At 41.8% G+C, this 24,358-nt stretch overlaps 1 protein-coding gene across 6 annotated transcripts in view; it reads right to left on the bottom strand.

Annotated features, from left to right (window-relative positions):
* TTC8 (tetratricopeptide repeat domain 8) overlaps window positions 1–23,786 on the bottom strand; it is a gene marked incomplete at its 5' end in the record, with an annotated part of 55,163 nt that extends 31,377 nt beyond the window's left edge. For 2 of the 6 annotated variants that reach the window (XM_080918446.1, XM_080918448.1), the window contains 6 exons: window positions 3,767–3,811; window positions 6,903–6,992; window positions 7,201–7,360; window positions 7,456–7,519; window positions 8,456–8,576; window positions 23,655–23,786. In XM_080918446.1, coding sequence (XP_080774572.1) covers window positions 3,767–3,811; window positions 6,903–6,992; window positions 7,201–7,360; window positions 7,456–7,519; window positions 8,456–8,576; window positions 23,655–23,768 — 594 coding nt within the window. Of the gene's footprint in view, window positions 1–3,766; window positions 3,812–6,902; window positions 6,993–7,200; window positions 7,361–7,455; window positions 7,520–8,455; window positions 8,577–13,998; window positions 14,029–23,630 lie in introns of all 6 variants that reach the window. The other 4 variants (XM_080918447.1, XM_080918449.1, XM_080918444.1 and 1 more) reach the window with 3 other exon arrangements.
* Between the last annotated feature and the right edge of the window lie 572 nt (window positions 23,787–24,358).

The following is a 24,358-nucleotide window of genomic DNA, read 5'->3' as shown; positions in this document are numbered from 1 at the left end:
ACAACAGAAATGGGACCTACTCTCCCCCAGTGCTGTGAGGCCAAGCTGCTTCCTACACTACTGGGATCCAAGCGGCTGATGGATTGTGCATGTTCAACAGTACACAGGTAATGAAGGAACCTTAAAGCTATTCTCAAGAACTACATCCAAGTATGTCTTAAGTATATGTGCACATATATTGACCTACACACATTGAACAGAATGGTTCTATCTACCATTCTGAATAAATACTTTTTGACTTAACATTATATAAACAAACATTTGCATTTTTATGATTTTGGAAATTATTGTTTTAATGGATACACAAAAAGTCCATCCTGCCATTTGTTACAACTTATCAAATTTGTTCTCTAGCACTGAGCATTTATGTTGGTTTTCACTTATGTATAATACTATACCAACCGTGTCAAATACAGCTACACTTCCTGGCTTTCTTGAGGGCCAAAAGCACAGGACAAACCAAGCAAACGTGTATGGCTGCTCCCTGTTATCACACCATTTTCTAAATTGCACCCTTTGCAACAATACCTATAATTTGTAATAATGTATGACACTCTCCCTAAACATTCTAAAGTGTTTTCTTTTACACCTGTCAGCAAGGAAGCACATCTCTACTGCACCTGCTTCCTGCAATTTCCCCCAAACCGTCTGTCATTTCTGAGTTTATAAGAAGCCCTCATGAGGACTGGGAGTTTAGATTCTTAGAATCCACTCTGTGTGTGTGTGTGTGTGTGTGTGTGTGTGTGTGTGTGTGTGTGTGTGTGTGTGTGTGCGTGCAAATGTGCATATGTACATGCATGTGGAAGTCAAAGGTCAACCTGAGTGCCCTTCCTCCAAAGCTAGCTATCACACACAAACACAGTTTAACAATCAAATCTTCTTGTATTAGATTCATGAAGCAATCACAAAGGTAAAAAATTGCCTGGTTGTTATCTACAATTTCTATGTAGTGGGCAAAAAGGGAAAAGATACTTACTTACAGGCTGATTTTAAATATTGCTTGTCATATTTAAAAAAGATCATCTGAAGTTTTAGAAAGCTTTTTTCTGGCATATATGTGGCATGTATATGTATATGTTTATGGGCACACATACATGTATCCATGTTAGACTAGACTGGAAGCAATCCCCTAGTAATCTGCCTATCTCCACTTCCCTAGCACAGGGACTATAAGAGCATGTCACCATGACCAACAATTTCATGTGTGTTCTGAGGATTGGACTGAGGCTCTCATGCTTGTAAGACAAGTACTTTACTGAACCACCTCCCTAGCTCTAATTTAAACTTTAATAACTAGTCAACCCAATGTCTAAGAAAATGTCTCTAAACAAGCTTCCTCGGTTGTCATTTAATGAATCAAAAAGATATTTACTGCGAAGTCTTGCTACCCGCTGAGCACTGCTTGTTTTGAATATATTGAGACATTACTCATGAACATAATCTTATAAAACGTATAAATAGAGATTCTGGTTCCCAGTGAGATTTTGCATTTTCTGTTCCTGGGATGTGTTTAAAGGTCATTTTGTTATTATTTTTTTCTATGAAATCACTGACTTTTTCTAATGAGCGACCTTCCCTGGTGAGGTTGTTATGTGGAACTCAGGCTTTCAAATGTTGCCAAGGGTCCTCAACTCTATTTCCTCCATGTGAATAACCATTTTCTAGTGTTTCTATAATTTCAGAATATATTCCATAGCAGTAGTTCCCAATCACCACTGAACAATGCCATTGCCTGTGGAGTTCTTAATAGCAGCAGAGTCACAGCCTCCCCTGGAGATTCTGGTTTTGGAAGCGTAGCACAGACCCACACATCCACTGCTATTAAGTAACACAGGTAATTAGGAAAGAGAGGCCCTTTTGAATTTCTATTTATAGGCCAATGTGAATGTAATTTGTTGGTATAAAGAGCAAAGACTTGGGTTGGCCTCCCTTTCTCTGACTGAAAGAGTGGTTGGCACACTCAGTAAATGAATTAGTCTTTAAAAACCACCAAGAGTATAAAGCCAGGTGTGATAGCTCACATCTGTAACCCTAGTACTTGGCAGCAGAGGCAGGAGGAGTGAGGGTCTAAGAGCAGTCTGGCCTATATAGTGAGATCCTGTTACACAAAACAAAAACAAAGAAAACTTTTAAAAACAGCTTTGTGATGATTTGGTAATTAGAGATTTGCTCATCTGTAAAATGGAATAGGATTCGAGCGTATTATATGTCATCCCACAGAGAGCCCCTCTGAACTGTACAGTAAGTGAAACCACTGGCTTGTTTACAGAAACATGCTTGGGTTCTTGGCAAGCTGACCTTAGGCTCCTCTGTCCCTGTGTGACTTGACTTCTCCATCACAGGTAAGGCCCACATTCTCCATACCCCGCCTAGATCTTAGATGTATACACACACCCTACTCCTCAGAGCACGAAATGATGTCTCCACGTGGAGAGCCTTCTGTCACTTAGAACACAAACCTCTTTGAGTCAATTATGTAGCTTTATAAAGTGGTGAGCTGCCCTCACATCCTGTGCCTTAGAGCAAAGCTACGGTCCTCACGGCATGCTTGAGGGGCAGCTTCGATGCCCGACTCCTTCCTTTGTCCACAACATCAAGCCTATCATCAAATTCAGCTACTTCTTTAAGCTGTCTCTTTGGTGCTCTCACCCCATCCTCTGTTCAGGGTCTCTCCGTTTCTTTTGCCTCGTTGCCATGAAAGCCTTCCCACTTGGTGGAGATCTGCCAGCGTGGACCATCCTCTAAGTATTCCCTTGGCTACCTTCAGTTTGGCAGTCGACTCTCGTTTTTGTTTTTCACATGTGACCTTACTCTGTAGCTAGGACCAGTGTCAAACTCATGATTCTCCTGCTTCACCTCTCCACTGCCGTGGAGAGGTGCCTCTACACCCAGGGACCGTTTCCGTCACTTCTATTTCCCCAGGCTGAATGGACAGCTTACAGAAGCAGGTGCAGTACCATGTTTTCATTAGCTCTCTCTGTATACTTAATTGTGCCTGACACACAGAAAAACCACCTGAGGAAAGTGGTTTGATGTGTGTTTTTCCTGGACTAATAAGAAAACGGGGGGCTGAGCAGTGGTGGTAGACATCTTTAATCCCAGCACACTGGAGGCAAAGTTCTCTGAGTGTGAAGGCTGCCTGGTCTACAGAAGGAGTTCCAGGACAGCTGGGGCTACATAGAAAAATCCTGTCTTGAAAAGAAAAGTATCGAATTGCCTTCATTTGACTTAAACAAGTTTTCGAGATCTGTTCTCATTTACACGCCACAGCTTATATAAACAGAAGTAAATTTGGAAAGCCACATGCATACAACCTCAAAATTCATTACTGAGAAGTTACCATGAAAACCGACGATTGGGAAAGCTAGGTGGTGAGCACTGTAGGCTCTTTATGTTATTCTTTCTACCTTTGTGTATTTAAAACCTTCATGGGCAAGAGGGGCAGAAGGCAGAAACGTGTGCTAGTAAACCATGGTCCAAGAAGGCCCACCAGTAACACGATTAGCATGAAGAATGCATTTGAACAGGCATTTGGTATTTCTCAGTTATCTTGCCCTCTAACAAGAGCTGCATAACCTAGGAACCAGGCATAATTCTTATCATTTCTAGATTGATACAAGTGTCTTCCCTGAAACTGAAAATTTCAGTTCCTCCAATTTTTAATAGTTCCATTTGTTCTTCAGGAAAGAAGTGGAACATTCAAAATCGGAAGCCCGGAGGTCTGGAGAGTAACAATGGGAGAAAATAACATGAACGCATTGCTTACCGTCTTAACGTCGTTTTCATGGTGGAAGATGTATTCAAACAAAGCCTGGGAAGGGAAGATGTCAGAGTGCACTCAGTTTTCTCTGAACAGTTACTGTGATATGACACCCAACACTCAGTTCACTCGAACACCCGGGATATTCTAAAGTGGTAGAAACTCGTTAGTAATAAATGTGACTGTCACTTGCCATAATAACTCATAATGGACTCTTAGTTTTACAGATAATAAACTGGAAAGTACTTTATTTCCTGAATATTTATTTCCTGAATATAAATGATCGTCACCAGTATTTCACCAAATGTGCATACTCTATATTATAAAGATTATTACTTAAATTTGACACATAAGAAATTGGGTATTCCTTTTGAAATGACACAGAATATAAATGTTAAGTAAAATTTCCTGCTTAATTGTTTTTGTTTGGTTGGTTGGCTTTGGTTTCTTTGAGACAAGTTTTCTCTGTATAACCCTGGCTGTCCTAGAACTCACTTTGTAGACCAGGCCAGCCTTGAACCCAGAAATTTCCCTGCCTCTGCCTCCCCAGTGTTAGCATGTGCCACCACCACCCAGATTATTTTTAAAGCTATCCCCTTGGGCTTCTATTTATTGATTTTATTCATTTATTCATTTTTTATTCACCTTCCATCCTGATCACAGTCCCCATCTCCTCCTTCCTGTGTGACTATTCCAAGCTACTTCCCTAAGGGATTTGGGATTTTATTTTTTGTTTTGCTTTTAGGGCCTTGTGGAAGCCCATCAGAGGACAACATCAGCTGCTATTCCTAACAAGCACACCTACCTTGGTTTATTTTTCAAAGATATATTTGTGTATGCATTTGTGCATGGCAGTGGGAATGGGCTGGGGGTGGGAAAGGGGTGGGCTGTGGAGGGTAAGGGGTTGGGAAAGGGGTGGGAAAGGGGAGGGAAAGGGGTGGGCTGTGGAGGGAAAGGTGTGGGAAAGGGGTAGGAAAGGGGAGGGAAAGGGGTGGGCTATGGAAGGAAAGGGGTGGGAAAGGAGTGGGAAGGGGAGGGAAAGGGGTGGGCTGTGGAGGGAAAGGGTGGGTTGTAGGGGGAAAGGGGTGGGAAAGGGATGGGAAAGGGGTGGGAAAGGAGTGGGAAGGGGAGGGAATGCCTGTTTGCACACAGAGGCCAAAGGACAGCATCGGGAGTTCTACACCATCACTCGTCTGTCCTCTGAGCAGAGTCTTCTCTCCCTGAACTTAGGGCTCATGTTTTTCTTGACTAAGATGGAAGCCCCAAGTCCTAGCCATCCTCCTGTTCCCACCCACCCCAGAACTGCAGTTATGAATGTGAGTGGGACACCTGGCTTATTATGCAGGTGCTGGACCCAAACTCTGGTCCTCATGGCTGTGCAGCAGGTAGTCTTAACCACTGTGCCATCTCTTCACCCCAGCTTGTTTTTAGGACAGAGTCTCTCACTGGCCTGGGACTCACTTGACTGATGAGGTTTCATTCCTGTTGATGTCATAATATATCCTGATAAGAACCAAGTTAGGAAAGAATGGCCTTTATTTGACTTACATTTTCAGGTTAAGTACATTATTGCAGGAAAGTTGGGGCAAGAACTAAAAACATTGGATTTATAATCAAGAGTGGAGAAAAAAGTAAAACACGTAGATACCTGCTTGCTCTCTTCTCTTAAGGCTATTGCAGGCCCTATGCCTAAGGAATGGTGCTGCCCATAATGGACTGATTGGGTCTTCCTACATCAATTAACAACCCAAACAATTCCATAAAGATATGACCACAAGTCAATCTGATCTAAATAATTCCTTTTAAGACTCTCTTCCTACAAGATTCTAAATTGTGCCCTAGTTGATCATCAAAACTAAACACACCACTATATCCAGCTTTTAAAAAACATTATTTATTTACTTACTTACTTGTGTGTATATGAACACGTACATGTATACATACCTACACATGCATGTCACAGCACACATGAAGAGGTCAGAGGATAACCTAGGGAAGTCAGTTCTACCCCTCTACCGTGTGGGTCCAGGGAATTGAGTCCAGGTTATCAGTGTTGTTGGAAAGCAGCTGTTCCCACTGGGCCATCTGCCTGGCCCATAGTCAGCATTTTGTTACCCCTGGAGGCAAACTCTGACCTTCATCCTGTGAGGCAGGCACTTTGCCAATTGAGCAGTGTCTCCTAAGGCCTCCCACTCTCTAGTTCTTCATACTGGAAAAGACCTGAACATCTTCCTTTCTATTTTTTAATCCCTATAGTTTCTTTTTCTTCTTTCCATTCTCCTCTGTTCCGCCCCTTTATCCACCTGCTCTCTCTGTTCCTAGTTTTCTCTTTAATTTAAGGGAATATGCTGAGTAATGAGAGCGGAGGTAGCTGCTATGTTGGCTGTCTGCTTGAGTAATACTGAGAGTCTAATTAGTAATTAAGCATACACATATTTTCCATCCTTCTGACATTCCTTAAACCATACAAGAGTTGAAAAGTATTTTTCTAGAAATAGTCCAAGCTGAAAAACTAACATGTACACATAGAGACATCAAGCTTCATTCTACAAAGATGATACTGCCTCTCTGCTTTCTTTGTTGGACAATTATTGTTGTTACCCAGGAGGGAAGATTGTCCTACAATAATTACATATGTACTTATTTCTCATCAGCTGTAGTTAATTCAAGACTAAGAATTTATACATGTTACACTAGCTAAAAATCTCTATTTACATGTTACACTAGCTAAAGTCTCTGCTTACATGTTACACTAGTTAAAATCTCTATTTACATGTTACACTAGCTAAAATCTCTATTTACATGTTACACTAGCTAAAATCTCTATTTACAGGTGACACTAGCTAAAATCTCTTTTTACAGGTAACACTAGCTAAAATCTCTGCTTACATGTTACACTAGCTAAAATCTCTATTTACATGTTACACTAGCTAAAATCTCTATTTACAGGTGACACTAGCTAAAATCTCTATTTACAGGTTACACTAGCTAAAATCTCTATTTACAGATTACACTAGCTAAAATCTCTATTTACAGGTGACACTAGCTAAAATCTCTATTTAGAGGTGACACTAGCTAAAATCATCGAATTGTTCTGCCATTTATCATCACTTCGTAACTTAGAATCTTATGAAATACATACCTTTGCCAACTTAGGTTTCTGAGAATATTTTGTTAAATTCAGTCTAGATAAGTTTATAAATGGTCCATCGGGACTTGTAAGCATAGAAGCCTATGAGAGAAAAGAAAGAGAACAAGAAATTGAAAACCTTCTCTTGAAACATAAATAATTTCTTACGCACAAAGATTATAATGTAGTATAGAAATCATAAAGCAACAAGAATTACTTCAAATTTCCCATTAAATTTTCCACTACAATACTAGCAAAGCATAAAGTCACTTGGGTAATACAAGGTTCTGGGAAAATTGACAGGACTTACAGTCCCCAGTCTGACAAATCTTCCAGATGAGCTAGTGATAGGTCGTGCTGTGTAGGCCGTTCTGGGTGTTCTGATGGCCTGTTCCATTGTACCCGGTCTTCCACTCTGTGTGCTGGGCCTAAGGAAACCCGTTATGGGTCTTCCAGCTTGAGTGATTGGCCTGTGGAAATCAATAGTTGTTATAACACAGACAAGATCAATTAAGGATATGGTCTGGTCAGGATCTGCGACAGGAATGATACTGAAAATGCAGACCTGACAGCTTGAGTTGGTCCTCCTGTCTGGTTAGCGCCAGGGAGCTTCAAGGATGTGCCAGGGCCTACAAGATGGAAGATAATCGCTTTTATGTATTACTTAGGAATCTTTAGAAACCCTTAGTAATCTAATTTTCAGACTTGTACTGGCTTGGGAAAGAAGACATCACTGATAAGAAATGCATTGAGGAAATGTGTCTGAGTCTCTTCTTCAGTGAGTTTTTACTGCTCTAATTGGTGGTGTGAACCAGGAAGAGTGGGGTCTAAAAGAGAGGGAGACTAAAGTTTCATGCAATACCCAACCTTATTGAGAGCATTGGTTTATATTCTGAGGATAATAAGAGTCATATGAGGACAAGCCACGTGTGTTTTTTCCTTAGAGGCACATAAACAACAGCAGCTGACATAGATTTACTCCTATCTGCTTCCCTGGGAGGAACATGAAAACACATTCAAAGAACAATTCTGTGTTTTGAAGTAATTGAGGTCACAAGACGCTTGTCTTGTTTCCTTGGCGTTTTTTCACAAGCACTGGGAATTCTAACATGACTCCATTCTTGACTGTGATCCAACAAGTGAACACATATGTGATGCGTGCCATCATCTGCACAAGGATTCTATAAGGCACGGTTGATATAGTACAAGCCATTTATTGGAGGCTTAAGGAATTAGCAGAGCATGCATTAAGATTCAAAACTAGCATGCTTTAAAGTTTAAATCAATGGTTCTAGACCCAAAAGTTAATTATTCTTCATACGGATATCTCTAAGTAAAAGGTTATGTCTAGAATTTATATATATTTAGCAAGTCAACAAGAAAAATAAGATCTTAACAATTAATAAATTGCCAGCAAACCCCCATATATTACGGCCACTCTCCGATCCCACTCATCGTGACCCTGACCTGGACTGTAAGGCGATCTCATATGTGCTTATAAAAACATGAAAAGATATGTGCACACATATTCCTCTCCCACGGTGTCCGTCCTCTAACTGACTTACGTGGAACCTGAGCAATAGCATTTTCATCCAGAATCAGTTCCGCAATTCCTTCCTGGTCCACATCAATTTCATCTATGTACACCATTTCTGTCAGCGCTCGCGCTTTCAAAATCCAAGCCGCCTAAAAATCACGGAGAAAGCAAGCATTTGGTCAAATAACATTAGGGATCTTACACGGTTTACCAAAGCCAGGCATGCACTCTGCTTCAGGACCCTGACTTCCAGGAAGTCCTCCCAGGTTTCCAGCCTCCAGGCATCTTCTCGCCTTCCTTATGGTCTTCCCTGTATGCTTCTGATCTTCCACACTTATCTGACAAATACTGTTATCATCTTGGCATGTGTTAGCCCCTGCTCACCAGAATACAAGCATTTCAACCTTGTACGCTCTTGAAATTTCTAGACCTTTAGTTTTTTTTTTTTTTATACATAATTAGGAGTTCAGGAAATGTTGATTAAGCTAAGATTCATTAGCTAAGATTTCTCTGTAGTTCAAGTCACTACGCAAGCCCTGTAATTTCGTGATGTAGTCAGGTTCTACTGAAGAGAACAGGAAAAGGACAGGTAATTAAAGAATCTAATCCGAAAGCATTGTTGGTTTTGCTGGAGCCCGAGAAGGGCATCATGAAAGTGTCCATATTTAACTTTCCTGTCAAACACATAAGATTGCTTTACTCAAAAACTTGACTTTTATGCTTTTTTTTTTCCAGAATAAAAGCCGAGAGTTATGAAGCTCAGTGTCCCTTACACGATCTGAGAAGAATGCAAGTCTGGAAGTGGCAGCATAGCCCTAACTCTACAGCCCACGAGAAACAGAGTCAGGGAAATCTAGGGAGGGGCTGAGGCTCCACACTCCAGGAATCTGGGTATACAAAAGGCCGAATGAAGCCGAGGGAGCCAAAGCAGAAAAAAGATGAGAGCCAAATTAAGTCTGCAAAGTCCCCACATAAATGGAATTTTATCCAGTTGGTCTTTTTATTAAAGGACTCAGGCTAGCTCTGAGTGGAAAACAAGATCATAATGTGGTCACACTGTCATCTAATGGGTTAAAGAAGATCACACAATGGATCCTAACATTCCCGAAAACACCACCATCTAATGGGTTAAATCACAAAGCACAGCAGTGTGTGATAGGAAAAACCGGTTTTATAGAATGCTGTTAAAAGAAGGGAAAAGAAATAAGGAAGGGAGGGAGGAATGAAGAAAGGGAAGGAGGGAGGAAGGAAAGGAAGGGAAGAAGGGAGGGACGAATGAAGAAAGGGAAGGAGGGAGGAAGGGAAGGAAGGGGAGAAGGGAGGGAGGGAAGGAAGAAAGGAAGGATAGAAGGAAGGGAGGGAAGGGAGGAAGGAAAGATGGAAGGAAGAAGGAAGGGAAGGAAGGAGGAAGAAAGGAAAGGAAGAAGGAAGGAAGGGAAGAGGGGATGGAGGGAAACAGAAAGGCCAGGACCAGGCTGTGTGTCTACAGTCCCAGCACCTGTGAGCTCCCCCTTGACTCCACAGCAAATTCAAGACTATAATATAAAATGCTGTCTCAAAACAATGATGATTATAATAATGAAAGCTTTGGCTCTGTGGCCAGGAAAAATTGGCTCACAATGTGTTTGAAAATTCACAGTAGTTGTTGAAATGCTGGAGAACTTGTCTAGACTAAGAGACCAGTTAGCGGGCACATCTGCCCAGTGAGGTTTAGGAATTTTGATTCTGATAACAAGGAGCCAGTGAAGCTTATGGATTATGATTTGGAGTAACTTAAACCTTTCTCAGCCAATCTGCCTCCCTCCCTCTCCCCCCAAGAGTATGAAGCTCAGGATGGCCTTGAACTCTAGACCCCTGTTTAGCCTTCTGAATGCTGGAATTATAGGTATGTACATCATATTTATATCAAATCAAACTTTTTAAAAACTAAGTTTTTATAATAGGCATAATTTACAGTTAGCCACTAAACATATTTTAACTAGATTTGAGTTGTTACTACTTTATAGTCCAATCTGTTATGCTAGATATCTAGTCCCCTACTAACCTCTTAAGTGTTAAAATGATGTAAACTTTCTATGTTGAGCTAACCCAAATTAGGGAAGTGAATCCATTATTCTCCCCTGCCCCTAATAAATACATAGGGTACAGAAGTCAGGTAGGACTATCTACTTTTTTATTCTCTATGAATTCTGTCTTTATCAAAGATCCTACGCTGTGGATTTTATACCTCGGATTGTTTTTCAGATAGGACTGTGAAAGCCTTTGGAAGTTTGCACAAAAAAAAAAAAAACAAAACAAAAAAAAAACAAAAAAAACAAAAACACTGGGTTCTTAGAGGTTAACAGGCCGTTCTACAGAAAGCTGGACGATAATGCTGGATGAAAGGCAGGTAATGAAGGCCTGGCTCACGGAATCTAAAGTGAAGGCTGAGTCAGTTCAAATACTCTTATCAGGACTGTTTGTGTGATGTATCTGGATTCAGAATCTGTGGAAGGGAAAACTTCATTTTAGTAGGACAATATATGCTGGTCATCTGGGGCTGAGAAATCAGTTGTTAATATAAGAACAGCATCATGCAGGTGAAATGTTCTGTGAAACATTTTTTCAGTGGTCTCTGGTGGGCAAAGGCTGCATCTCAAGCTGGTAGCCAGACTTGGTGATGTGAAGTCTTACCACATCGTCCTGGCTTTGAAGGCATGAAGGAGTCATGGAGAGTATCTGAGGTTGGCACTGGATGGCAGGACTCAGGTCTCCCTGGAGAGAGGCCAGGTACGGCTTTGTGAAATGCAGTCTCAGTCTGCAGTGGAGGCCCCAGCATATTGAAGACCTCAGAACCATAGAGAAGAACCAGCCCGAGTCTATGAGAAAAGCTGTGTGTGCTAGTTAGTGGTGGAAAAGCTACAGAGGTGGGGTCACCAAAGACCTCTGCAGCCCCAAAGATCATGAGTAAATTCGGGATGATGGACACTGTTGAAGTTTGGTTTTACTTTAATCTGTGGCCTGGTTTCTTCCTCTCTCTTAGAATAAGGAAGTGTTACAGGCAATAGACGGATTTTTTGAAAGAAACCGTAAACTTTGAAAGTGTTGAAAGTTTTAAAATACAGTGGTATTTTTCGAGTTAAACTATATTTTATATTGTGATATTAACATGAATTCTCTGGATAAACGTGGAAAAAGGTTAGAGTTGGACACTGATGTTTGTGATTCAAGCTGGTCAACTGTGATGATTATGGACTATGGCCTATGGGCATGTCTGTGGAGTCATTTTCTTGATTAATAATTAATATGACCACCCTAGCACCCTATAGACAGTGCCTTCCCTAGGCAGGTGGTCCCGGTGGTAAAAGAAAACAATTGAGCTAACCATGGAGAGCAAGCCAGTGAGCAGCATGCCTCAATGGCCTCTGCTTCAGATCCTGCCTGCAGGTTCCTGTCCTGAGTTCCTGCCTTGGCTTTCCATCAAGGATTAACTGTGACCCAGAAGTATAAGATGAAATAAGCCTTTTCCTCCCCAAGTTGCCTTTGGTTACAATGTTTATCACAGCAACAGATACCAAACTAGAATACATACTCAAACCATTATTGGATTTAAAATTTCATCAATCTTTCAGAAAAAAATTATCTTCCTGATTTTTTTTTAATTTCCTAACGAAAAATGACCTTGAAAATCACATTTTACTGCCTAATTATACAGCAGAGTGTGTTCAAAAAGCACTCCTAGCAATGTGAACAGTTCTTGAGATTTTAATGAAAACAGCAGATGGGGCTTTGGCTTTAAAAAAAATTTTTTTTTTGGAAATAAGCCAAATATGTTTTATAGTCCTAAAATCCTCTATATATTAAAAAAAAAAGGAAGCATGATCAAGCACATATAGTAATCTCTAATTTTCCCTTAAAACTGAATAAAACTATAAATTTGTTTTATATGCTATGTCCAGCTTTTTAAAAAGCTGCTTATACAAGTGACTATGTTTGTATCAGAAGTTCTATAAACAGTTTCTCCCAATCTAAACGAGTGATCTTCAGGCTGGTTTATTTCCCTGCATGTCTTTTCGACAATGCTTAGATAACTTCCCACAATGGGTTTGACCACAGTCACTTTCTCTCAGGCCCTCCCCCTCCCAATCTTTTGCTCTCTTCTCCTCTCTTTTCCTCGTTCATGCCAGATGGATTCCTCCACTACAGCACAGCCATCCCTCCATGGGCCTCCTACTCTATTCCTCTCCCGAGCAAAGTCTCTAAAGCGCTGTCCTTCGGGCTCAGACCTGCCAGCTGACATCAACACAGTACTGAGTTATGTGTTCTACCTTGTATAAGGTGAGTCCACTCATGAAATAGAAACGCAACTAGCTGGGGGGAACTGTGGTTTTACTACTCTGTTCTTAACGTATAAGAATAAGTAATGCAAGGCCAACAGGTGAAGGCATGTGAGAAATAATTTTTGATTAACAGAGTAAGTCAACCAAGAAAATAATCTTTCTGATATAGTTTTGGTTATCATAAAAACTGGTAGTGTTATTGACGGTCTGCCTGTAAAATGAAATTTTAGACACAATATATTATGTTGTTATTGTGAGGCCTTTTCAGGGTTTGGTTATAAAATATCTCCAGATGTTTGTGTATAGAAGTCTTATCTCCAGCTAGTGGAACTATTGAGAGATGACCCCATCACAAGGGTACTAATCTCATCAAATAGATTACTCTACAATGTCTTCAGAGCTGGACTGTTAGGGGTGGGGGGCGGGTCTAGCCCATAGGCACCTTGTGTGAAGTCCAAATCACTCATTTACATTACTCCAGCTAGCACTGTATCTCACTGGGCAGAGCAAACGTGCACAGTAACATCTAAGCTCCCTAGTTTGCTACTATCCGCACCTCATCTTTCCCGGACTCAATAGGAACCTTCTGGACTAAAAACTTCTCTGGGTTGTTATTACCCTCTACAGCTGGGTCCTAACCAAACCTCTTCCATTTCAGGGCTCCTTCTGACTCAGTATCTTGTTTCTTACCTAGTTAGCCGTTCTCTGAGTCATCTCTAACCAATTAGTCATGCAATCTGGCCACTGCCCCTCCCTCCCTCCCTCCCTCCCTCCCTCCCTCCTTCCCTCCCTCCCTCCCTCCCTCCCTCCCTTCCTCCCTCCGTTCACTCCTCACTAGGACAGCTTTGTCCTCCTTATTAGAGCCACCAAGTCAGGAAGAAAGCAAGCAGTATGAGACCAAGGTAATCAAAACTGCTCCTGTCTATCACAGTTTTACGGATACTTGTGGCCCTGCTGAATGCCCAGCTCCCTCTTAAGTCTGATTCTGCCACCCTGTTTCTTCTTCTCATCATCCTAGTCAATCCTGACCATTGCTACTGAAGCCCCGAGGCTTAATAAGCAGTTCACATTAGTTCTACAAAGCTTTGGGAAGATGAAAGTTTATTCATACAATAAAGAACAGAACAGCTGGTAGATGCAGCTATGTTTCTAATACTATGAGCGGATATAGAGCACAATTTCTAATCTCTGGTAGCCAATAAGCAACAGCAACTAAGCTACTCTCTAAACCACAGTTTGCAGCTAACTTTACCTGAGACACGGGCAAATCCAGAGCTGGTTCCTGGAAAGCGTTAAGAAGGTTGTAAACATTTTTAACATGCAATTTCGGAAGTCCAAGTCTTAATGAGTATTATTCAATATAAATCCAAATATTAAATGTATGTGTGCACATGTGTAGTGGATGCATGGGTGTGCACAAGGTGGGTTCATTTGCCTGTGTACATGGCAGGAGGAGAAAGGTCGACTTTGAATATCTTCATTAGTTGCTCTTCATCTGCTTTTTGAGACAAGGTCTCTCACTCAACCTAGAGTTTGCAAGTCAGCTAGAATGTCTGGTCAACAAGCCCTGAGATCCACCTGTCTCTGCACCCCCATCCCTCCACCCCCCCCCCCCCGCCTAGTGCTGTTACCTGCACGTACTGCCACAGCAAGCCTTTACTGCATGAGGCTCTGAATGCAGGTCTTCATGCTTGCACAGGAAGTACTCTACCCATGTCCCAGACCTGCAGATAGTAACTGGAATCTTCTTCCAGAAGTGCTTTCAAAGGTTCATAAAATGTAATATATGCAGAAAAATGCTATTTTCTGTTGTCAGAAAACTCTAATTAATCCTACTCAGAGTGCAAAGAAAAGGTCTCTCAATTCCTTGTCTAAAGAAGTCAATACAAGACCCATGGAATGGCTCATTGTGTAAAGGCATTTGCCAATAAGCTTGAGGAGTTGAGTTTGATTCATATCCAGGACCCAAATGGTAGAAGAGAACTCACTCCTAAAAGCTGTCTTCTGGCTATCAAAACAAAGTGCTCCCCCTTACACACACACACACACACACACACACTCACACACACACACACACACACACACACACTTAAGAGTCAATACAAGAGGAAATGAAGTGATAATTTAAAAACAAATATTTCAATAACCATTATTTATGAAAAACTCATTAACTCAGAACTTAAGCATAATTTTAATAAAGGAACTATTTCCTTATATCTGAAAATAAGACATTTAGACTTTAATCACTCATGGAGCAGAAGGAAAATCCAAATAATATAAATCTTTTATTCCACATAACTATGATGAGATTAGTGGCTGAAATAAAACAATTAATTTTAGTTGAGTGGTAGTGCATGCCTTTAATCCCAGCACTAGGAGGCTGGTGGATCTCTAAGTTTACGGTCAGCCTGGTCTACAGAGTGAGTTCCAGGACAGCCAGAGCTACACAGAAAAACCCCACCCCTTCCCCAAGAAAAACCAAAGAAACAAAACAATAATAATTCTAACTGCAATGTTCTAGTAGAAATGCTCACAAACTATGCAATTCACATTAGTGCCAGGTGCTAACAAATGTGTATTTGAGTCTTCTCTCTCCAAATTAAATAGAAACCCATCAGTCAAATCTGGTCTTATAACAAACATCTACACTTATGTGTCTAGGCAGCAGCATATGCTGAGCATTTTAACCTATGCCATGTTCTATTGGGAAAGTGCCAAGGAACAGAAAGAGGGTTGATCCTTGCTTTCTACAACTCAAATCTGAAAGGAACATGATGGGTATTTTATAGAAAATACTATCTATGTAGGCACAGTGCAAACTTAGGATAGATCCGTGACTTCTGTACCATGGTGCATGGTTAGGGAATGAGAGGAAAGGGTTAAGCCAGACTGAACAGTGAACGTCCCAAAGAGTGGGATTTAGAGAAAACCTTACAATGTCCTAAGCTGAAAACAAAACGGCAACCAGAGAGCACAGAGGTAACTCTAGGCTTGCAATCCAGTGTGTACGGAGGGTCTGAGGGCAATGCTGGTCTCCTACACAAGGCTTATACATCAGCAATGAGAGACAGAGGGGATGAGATGGCAGATCCCAGAAACAAGCCCTTCTGTTACTTCTTGTGTCTGTGTGGTTCGTTATCTCATTTGAATGTCATAACGACACTTTAAATAAATCAAGAATTACCATCCATTTACAGAAAGGGAAAGCAGATTAAGAGATATTAACTAATTCATTCAAGGTCACAGTGATGACAAATTTAGATAGGCAACTTGGCCGAACTAAGAAACATCTAGGGCATTAATGAAGCACACCTCTGGCTACATCTGTGAGAATCTTTCCAAAAAGGTTTAGCTCAGGAGGGAGGACACACACTAATGCAGACAGCACCATTTTGGGATGGGGTCCAAGACTGAACATGAGAGGAAAGGGAGAAAGCCATGAACACTGGCATTGTCCTTTCTTGGATTCTTCACAGACCAATAACCCCTGTCAGCATATCTTCCCTGCCATGGGGCCCTGTCTTCCTCTGAACCATGTACCAAAATAAGCCATTCCCGTTAGTTGCTTCTGGTTGGTACTTGGTACCAGCAATGAGAGAAGCGACCAACACAGTTGTACAAATGTTTCAGTGACCCAAGAGCACTTTCTTGTCCGATTATTGGGAATTTAGATTTTCCTAAATGCTAGAAATAACAAGGCAGATTGAAGAGTCATGTTCAGATGGGAGGCTAGATGTTCGCCTCGGTGGTACAGTATAGGCTAAGTATGCACCAGCACCTTGATTCATAATGACTAAAACCTCAAGAAGTAGAAGCCTAAATCAAGTTTAGAATAGCTATAGGGCAGGATCAATATAGTGGGAAAGAACATCAACAGGCAGTTGCAGAGAATGTTTGACAAGGAGAAGCAAACAGATAAAGGAAACAGAAACCCTAACACAAAGCAAAGGTTGGATGTTTGTTATTCTCCCAACAGCAGATTCCTCCAGTGGCCTAAACAAAAGCCACCAATTCAAGCCTCAAGGGGTTCTGCTCACTGATGAAGGACTTTGTGATCTCTCTGTCTTATTCCTCCAGCCCCTGGGAGTGTATATGTGACTGTGCAGGTGACGAGCAGATAGGAAAACAATGAGGTCAGAAAAGAAAATGAGAGGCCTAGAGAGTAGGGTGACAGAGAACAGGAGCTGGTCGTGGGTGGGAAATGTGGACTGAAAACAGAGGCGAGGCCTGAGATGGTGTGAGATGGGGACATGTTCATTCCACAGCCTGTTCCTGGCAGTCGCCAAGATGCGACAAACACTCTACAGGGGAAGGAATCTACAAAGTTAAATAAATCACAACGTAATGTGTTAGATGCTGTACTCACAGACCAATTTCAGATGACTCAGGTGGAGGGGAGAGGGTAAAGCAGGAGACATGGGAAGAAGGGCGTCTGAGGAAGGGGAGGTTATTCTGGCACTTGTAAAAGACACCGATTCATGAACTGTTTTCAATGCCATCCCATCACCCATTTCCCTGGGCACAGTCCTCACAAATGCTTCCTTGACTATCCACAATCTTTTCAGAAAAACACGAGATAATGGAATCTCACCTGCAAGTATCTCTAGGACAAAAAATGGTCAGAATCAAAATGAAGTTGCTTATGTCGAGGTGTGATGGAAATCAGGTGGGGTGGGGGATCTCATGGGTATATACTTCATAATAAGAACAGTCGAAAAGTCCACCCTCAGTCAACAGCCACTGAAATCTCACACAGAAAGCTTCTACCTCATCTTCTATACCAGAAACTCTCCCTTCAACCTTGGACTGATACCACGATTGTTACTGACCCTGGAATGCCCTTGTTATTAATCCCGTGGCCAAGGATTACTGTTTCAAAATAACATATGTAATATTCCTCATTTTGCCTTTTACCCCACCCCATGGTTTCAATGTCACGTGTGCTCACCACTGCAATTCCCCTCAATATTCCCAAATAAATACTCTATTTCTCTGAAGACTTCTTTCCATGTGTTTTGTTCCATATTAGCTATATAGAGACAAGAGCTAGTATTTTTGGTTATTAACCACACGTCAGTGAAAACCTTCACATAACTCCTTGGCATACAGGTATATTACCATTTTCACTAAATAAATACCATATCCACTAATTCTATGGATGCAGCAGCATTCAAACCTGGGCACCCTGAGCCAAGAGTGTGCCCTATGCCAACTGTGTGAGACTACAGCAAGGGAGGAAAACAGGATACAGAGAGACAGGCATGGCTTATCTGGAAGCCCATCAGGAGCATAGCCATGAAGGGAAAGAATTTTCTATTTTAATTAAACATTTTAATTTAAAGTTAGGGCAATAGCTGAAATTAAAAAGGAAAAACCACTGCAAGCTTTGACTTGGCACCTCTCTAAATTACACTTTTGTGTGCTTAAATTAATTAGTCTAGATAGGGAACCACATGTTAGACTCACTTAGTCTACTGAATTCTCTGGGCAGCTACACATATAGGCAGAAATACCAGACCTTGTTGTAGAGCCAGAAGCCCTGGACTTAACTCCTAAAGAAATGATTCTGGTGCGGAATCTTGAGCAAACAAGTCCTGCAGCCTTTCCTACCCTCTCAGAGAAAAGTGCCAATGCTCCTTTGTGGGGGTAGTTTTGGGACTAATCATAAGACTTTGCCCTCTTTGGAGCTCTTTCACTGTGAGATACAAGGTCACACAAGTGCCAACTGACCTCCAGGTCCCTTTCAGGATTCAGTACTCGCTCCAGGCTCTAAAGGATCAAACTCACACTTTCTTCTGTGCCTCCCTTCAAAGCAGATAAGAGGACACAGACGTGCAGAGCCACTGTCCAGACCCAGCAGTGCTCTTGAGTCAACTCCAACTCCAGCAATTTGCCTCTGTAATAGTTTAAATTGGTGGTCAACTTGACAGGACCACCTTGGAGACACATTCTCTGGACATGTCTGCGAGCAACTTTCGGAATTAGGTAAATTGAGGTGGAAAAGTCCCATCCTAAATATGGTTGGCTCCATGGGCTGGGGTCCCACACTGTACACAGAGAAGAGAGCTGGCTGACAATTAGTGAGCATTTACTACTTTCTGCTTTCTCACTTAAGAAGCAATGTGACTGGTAAGCCACCTTCTCCATCTGACATGCTCCTCTGACCAAGGTGGACTGTATTCCCTACAACTGTAAGCCAAGATAAACACTGCCTCCTTTAAATGGCTTGTCAGGCATTTTGGTCCCAGCAACAAGAAGACTATCTAACACAGCTTCTTCCCTTCCTCCCACAGGAAAAGTTTCTCTTAAGTTGTTGCTATTACTTCAGGGAACTGATTCTCCAGATATTTCTGAACACACTTCCTAATTATCACCAACATTTACTCTGGCTAATGAGCCTCTCTAGATCTAACACTGCAGCATTGTTGTTTGGAATCTAGTAATCCTAGGAAGGAGAAGCCTGTGGAAGGACCAAGATGGGTGGGTTCCCAAAGGTTAGGAGGTTAAGAGACCAAGCAGCTACAAAGCAACACAATCTTTTTATTTGGCAGGACAGAACTCCATACAACAAACTGCCTGACAGTGTACAGACAGAACCAAAGGATGAAGTCTTGCTAAGTCTCCATGGCCCCAAAGAGGAAACAAACTAGGTAATTGGATGGAAAGACATATTGGGGGAGGAGGGTGTATCATCAAATCCTTGCCTGAAGCAACTGTTCACACTCCCATTAAGGACAACTCGCTTGAAATCTTTCATCTAAGCCAGTGGCTTCGAGCCTGATCTCCACCTTCAAACCATTCGCCTTCCTCTCTGTAACATCAGAGCAGGAGAGGAGACAGTGAAGTAGAAAACCCTCTTCCCTCCTAATAACATACAAAAATACAACCACCTTCAAGACCCTACCAAGTTCATGAAGGCAAGGTGTCATCTTTAGAAACCCCGCTGCTCTTAAAAGGCCCCATGTTGTATGAAATGTGAGCTACACATTCAGCACTGTTTTGAAAGCCATTAATCTGACATATGGACCACAAAGAATAGTAATCAGATTGAACAACTAATCAGGATAATCAGCATGAGCCAGGGAAGCCAGCCCTCCTCTAGGTCACAGGGCTCTGTGGAGGGTAGCTTTGTGTCTCCTCCTTTTACATCAAATCGCTTCTCAACACCTTTTTAGTCACAATTAAAACAAAAAACAAAACAAAACAAAAAGGACAATGTTTCTTTCTGCATTGGTTATTCTTTTTCAAAAGGAAGGAAAGAATAATAAATGAACCTGTTGTCTCTCTGCCTTTGTTCTTAATACATTAAACCTCAATATCCTCCAAGCTTAGGGACCCCGCCTTCTGTTTGTCTCTGACTATTAATCACACTGAGTCTGGGAAAAGAATTCACAAGTTCCAGGTGGTAGTGGTGCAAGCCTTTAATCCCAGCATTTAGGAAGCAGAGGCTGAGGACTCTGGTGAGTTCCAGGCCAGTCTGGTTTACAGAGTGAGTTCTAAGATGACCAAGCTATACAGAGAAACCCTATCTCGAGGGGGTACTGGGGAGGAACAAACATCAAATCACTTTACCAACGTTCCCTTATTTATCTGGAGGGTAAAAAAACTAAACAAAACCAAAATGAAAAAAAAATATTATTTTTTAAAAATAAAAATTCTGACTTGTGTTTGAAGAGAGAGTCAGGCAGGAGCCAGGATGAACCTATGTGACACACAGAAGAAACATTTGTATCTCTTTGTCCCACTATGTCTCAGTCTGGCACTGTTCCAAAGAAACTCATTCACACTAAAATCAGTTTGGTAGCCCAGGGATAGCAATTCAAATACATGGAAAGGATTCTGAAATGAGGAAGTTCAAGAAATACTAGGTTTTTGTCAACTTAACACAAGCTAGAGTCATTTAAGAAGAGGGAACCAGAATTGAGAGTGGCTGCAAGCAAGGCTGTGGCTCTTTTTTATTTTTCCTAATGAATGATTGGTGTGGGAGGGCTCAGACCTCTGTGGGCATTGCTAACTTTGGGCAGGTGGTTCTGGGGTGTTTAAGAAACCAGGCTAAGAAAGCCACAAGGAGGAGCGAGCCACTAAGCACACCTCCGTGGCCTCTGCTTCAGTTCCTACCTTGAGTTCCTGCCCGGGCTTCCCTTCATGACAGACTACAAATGTGAGCCCATTAAACCTGTTCCACCCCAGTTTGCTTTTGGTCACAGTGTGTTTATCGTAGCCATAAGAACCCTAACATATTTATCCAATCTGCCATATCAATACATAAGAAATAAGAACAAGCCTTCCTGGTATTAAAACAGTCACATGCCACTTTATGAATCTTATCACAAACCCACAAGAAACAGAGAGATGAAACCAGCTAGACCCAGTGAGATCTTTCCAAGATGCTCTTAAGCATGCTAATCCCTCTGTAGGGCCAACAGCAGTATTCCCCAGTGGGGTGTCTGCTTTCTGAATCCTCATCATCCAAACCACACAGTCACTCACACAAACAAACAAACAAACAAAAAAAAAAAAAAAACCAACCAAACAAAAAAAAAAAAAAAACTAGAAAAAAAAGTCTAAATTTTCTAAGAGAACCAGAGGTAAGGCATAATAATGGGACCAATGAAAGAGACCACATTAAAGACCCATTTATCTTACTAAGCTGAAAATATGGAGCTGTAAACAAAACAGTTTATTGTCTCATTTTTTCCTGGAAAAAAAATCTTCCAGTCCTTCTTAACTGTAATAAAAGCACTGCTTCTTGCCCCGGTAGTTTTTCAAAATGGTATCCTGACCAAATGATGGGGGGAATTTTTCCTTGTTTCAAGCAGGTTTTATTAGTTGGCTACGGAAGAATTCGGACGTTTGAAACCAACCACCAAATGTGTTAAAATCCTACACCGGCTAAAATCTTTCAAGTAGAGAGAAGGCACGTCAGGAAGTATACAGGGAAATGTTCAGAAGTAATTTTCGAAAAGTTTCCTGGCAACCTAATGGGTTTGCTTGCCTTGCATCTTTTATACACAGTTTAGAGTCCTGGATCTATACAGCGGGGGAGACAGCACTCCAGTCGTTGAAGATAAACGAGGTAACACAATAAAAGTCTCTGAGCCAAGTTTGTTATTTCAGTTACATACTTGACAAGGTTATTCTAAGCATTAGAAAATCTTTACTTCCTACGACGACGTTTGGGAAGTCATATGTCATATATAAAAGGCCACTAAAATGAACACAAAGAGCCTTCATCACCAAATCTAGCACAAATGAAATTCCAACTCACAAGCACAATCATAACTAATGTCACCTGGCCTCAAGATCATAGGTGCCTGCCCAGTAGTAAGAACGCTTTTAAGCAGTATCTCCTTAGGATAGTAAGAAATACAATTGACCTTTGGCCTAGGGGCAAAAAAAAAAAAAAAAAAAAAAAAAATCAGTACTCAAGTATGTTTCTAAACTGATAAAGAAAATTGGACAAAATCAGGTTTATTTTCTTCTTAATTATTCAGAACCTTTGGGGGCACATTGTGGATCTCTCTAAGAAGGGAGTATACACTTCCTGCTGGAATTTAATGAGGAAACTTCCAGTGAGCAACTCTGTTCTGGGGAAACAATCTCAGCTCAATGGAAGCAACATGTAAAGTTCTTTGAGAACCACTGAGCCTAGAACACTGTCTGGTACATCAAAAGGTCTTAAGAAACTTCCCTTGTAACAATGGTTTATACTACCTTATTGTCCCAAATTAAGCTGGATTGTGAAGGAAATGTCTTTAGCAGCATTTGTAGGACCAATGTACCAAGCAACGTTCTTGGAAAAAAAATACTCATCTACAGATACACAGTCCTTTAATGAGCATGAATAATAGGAACATTATTAACATCACTACTATGGGTGTTCTTGCAGGACACATATGACCACTTGAATATCCGCCATCCATCTGCTCAGAGACCAGCAGAGCCCAAAAACAACCTTCACACCCAGGCACCTGCTTTTCTAACTCTCCCTTCTTTTTCCCCTAACAACTCCAAGGCAACACCACACGAGGGAAAGTGGGAAAACCAGGGGCTGTATAGGTACATTCTGCATGTACCTGAAGCTCTGCCAAACTGCCACAAGTCTACTCTTAATCTCCCATTTTCCTTCTTGTGTCTTCCAGAGGTTCTCTCTGTCTGTCTGTCTCTCTCTCTCTGTGTGTCTGTCTCTCTGTCTCTCAAAGACAGGTTCTGCATTAGCTCTCACCAGCTTGAACTCTTAGCTGAGCATGGCTTTGAACTATTGATCCTCTTGCTGGGAGCACAGTATACCTTCCTGTTTGAACTGTGTTAAATTTCCTTCTAATTAAGGTTATCATTTCCTCTTCTGTCTTATCTCTCTTATCTTTCCCTCCTACAAGAAAATTTTCTCTTGCCCAGGTAGTTTCTTTAAAAATAAATATATCCTTCCCTCCTGTACATTCTCATTCTTCTCTCTTGCCTCAAGTTGAACTCATGACTCAGAAACAAAAGCTCCTTCACACTTGGACAGAGGTCTAAAGATAAGGTATTTAAAGGAGGCTGCATGTCAAATCCTTCTTCACTTATAATTTTCTTTCCTTTTTAAAAATCCAGTGAATGACCAATGAATCATCAAAGCCCCTCACAAATTTAACAAAGTCCCTTTAAATGTGACTAATTCTGGAAAAGTTGTGCTTAAGTTTATAGTAGGAGCTGTCAAGGCAAAGAACTCAGGATCCCCAGAGGATGCAAAGGGCAGGAACCCGCAGTCCAGGACTCCAAAGAGTCTCACTCCAAGTGCCTTTAAGGATCACACAGGCAACCCTGTCTTGGGGCCTCCTCCCGGGCCTCCCCCAGGGGACAGAGGGATCCCCCAGAGCCCACGGCCTTAGCAAGAGGATTCACAGACTGCCTGGGGCCGGCAGGTACCTGGTCATAAGGGGACTTCTCCAGCATCTGCGTGCATAGATCGGCGCAGAGCTGGAACTTCCTGCGTCTAAAATAGCTCCAGGCCCGGAGCAGTGGCTCCATCTCTGAGCCCATGGTGGTCCGGGAGCGCGATCAAGGAACCCAAAGGTCCTGCCTGTGCTCAGAGCTCGGCCCGGGGAGGGCGGGGTCCGGGAGCGGCGAGCGGGAGGCGTCGGGCTGTGCCGAGCAACGCGCAACAGCTGGGCCTAGCCAGAGGTGTCCGCAGCGCGCCTGAAAACGGCGGACCGAAAAGCCACCGTAAGCCTATCCCAGACAGAGAGTTTGAAAAGAACTGGCAGCAAAAAAAAATTTTTCTTTTAAAGACAACAGATTATATTCATTTTGAAAAGCCACCGTGCCTTTAAAATAAACAGGTAATGACTTAGACACCTCGAATGAGGTCCTCCTTGCTTACAAGAGATGCAGTTGCTTAGCAACCATCTGGTTGCTTATCCAGCAAGTGCCAAAAAAAAAAAAAAAAAAAAAAAAAAAAAACACCTAAATTGACCCGGGTTCTGTCTCCTGTCTCACCACCACCCCCACCTTTGCGCATTCCAACTACTCTCATATTTCTGACTCTAGAAGTATAAATGCGGAAACAACTTCTCCTGTGCCCTAAATCCAAAAACCCTACAGTATTTTTCCATCTCAAGTCAGTGTTAAAA

This window comes from Micromys minutus (assembly GCF_963924665.1).
Source record: "Micromys minutus genome assembly, chromosome: 1".
Classification (NCBI taxonomy): Eukaryota; Metazoa; Chordata; class Mammalia; order Rodentia; family Muridae; genus Micromys; species Micromys minutus.
The sequence above is the reverse complement of the archived record's forward strand: the minus strand, read 5'-3'. Positions and strand labels throughout refer to the sequence as shown.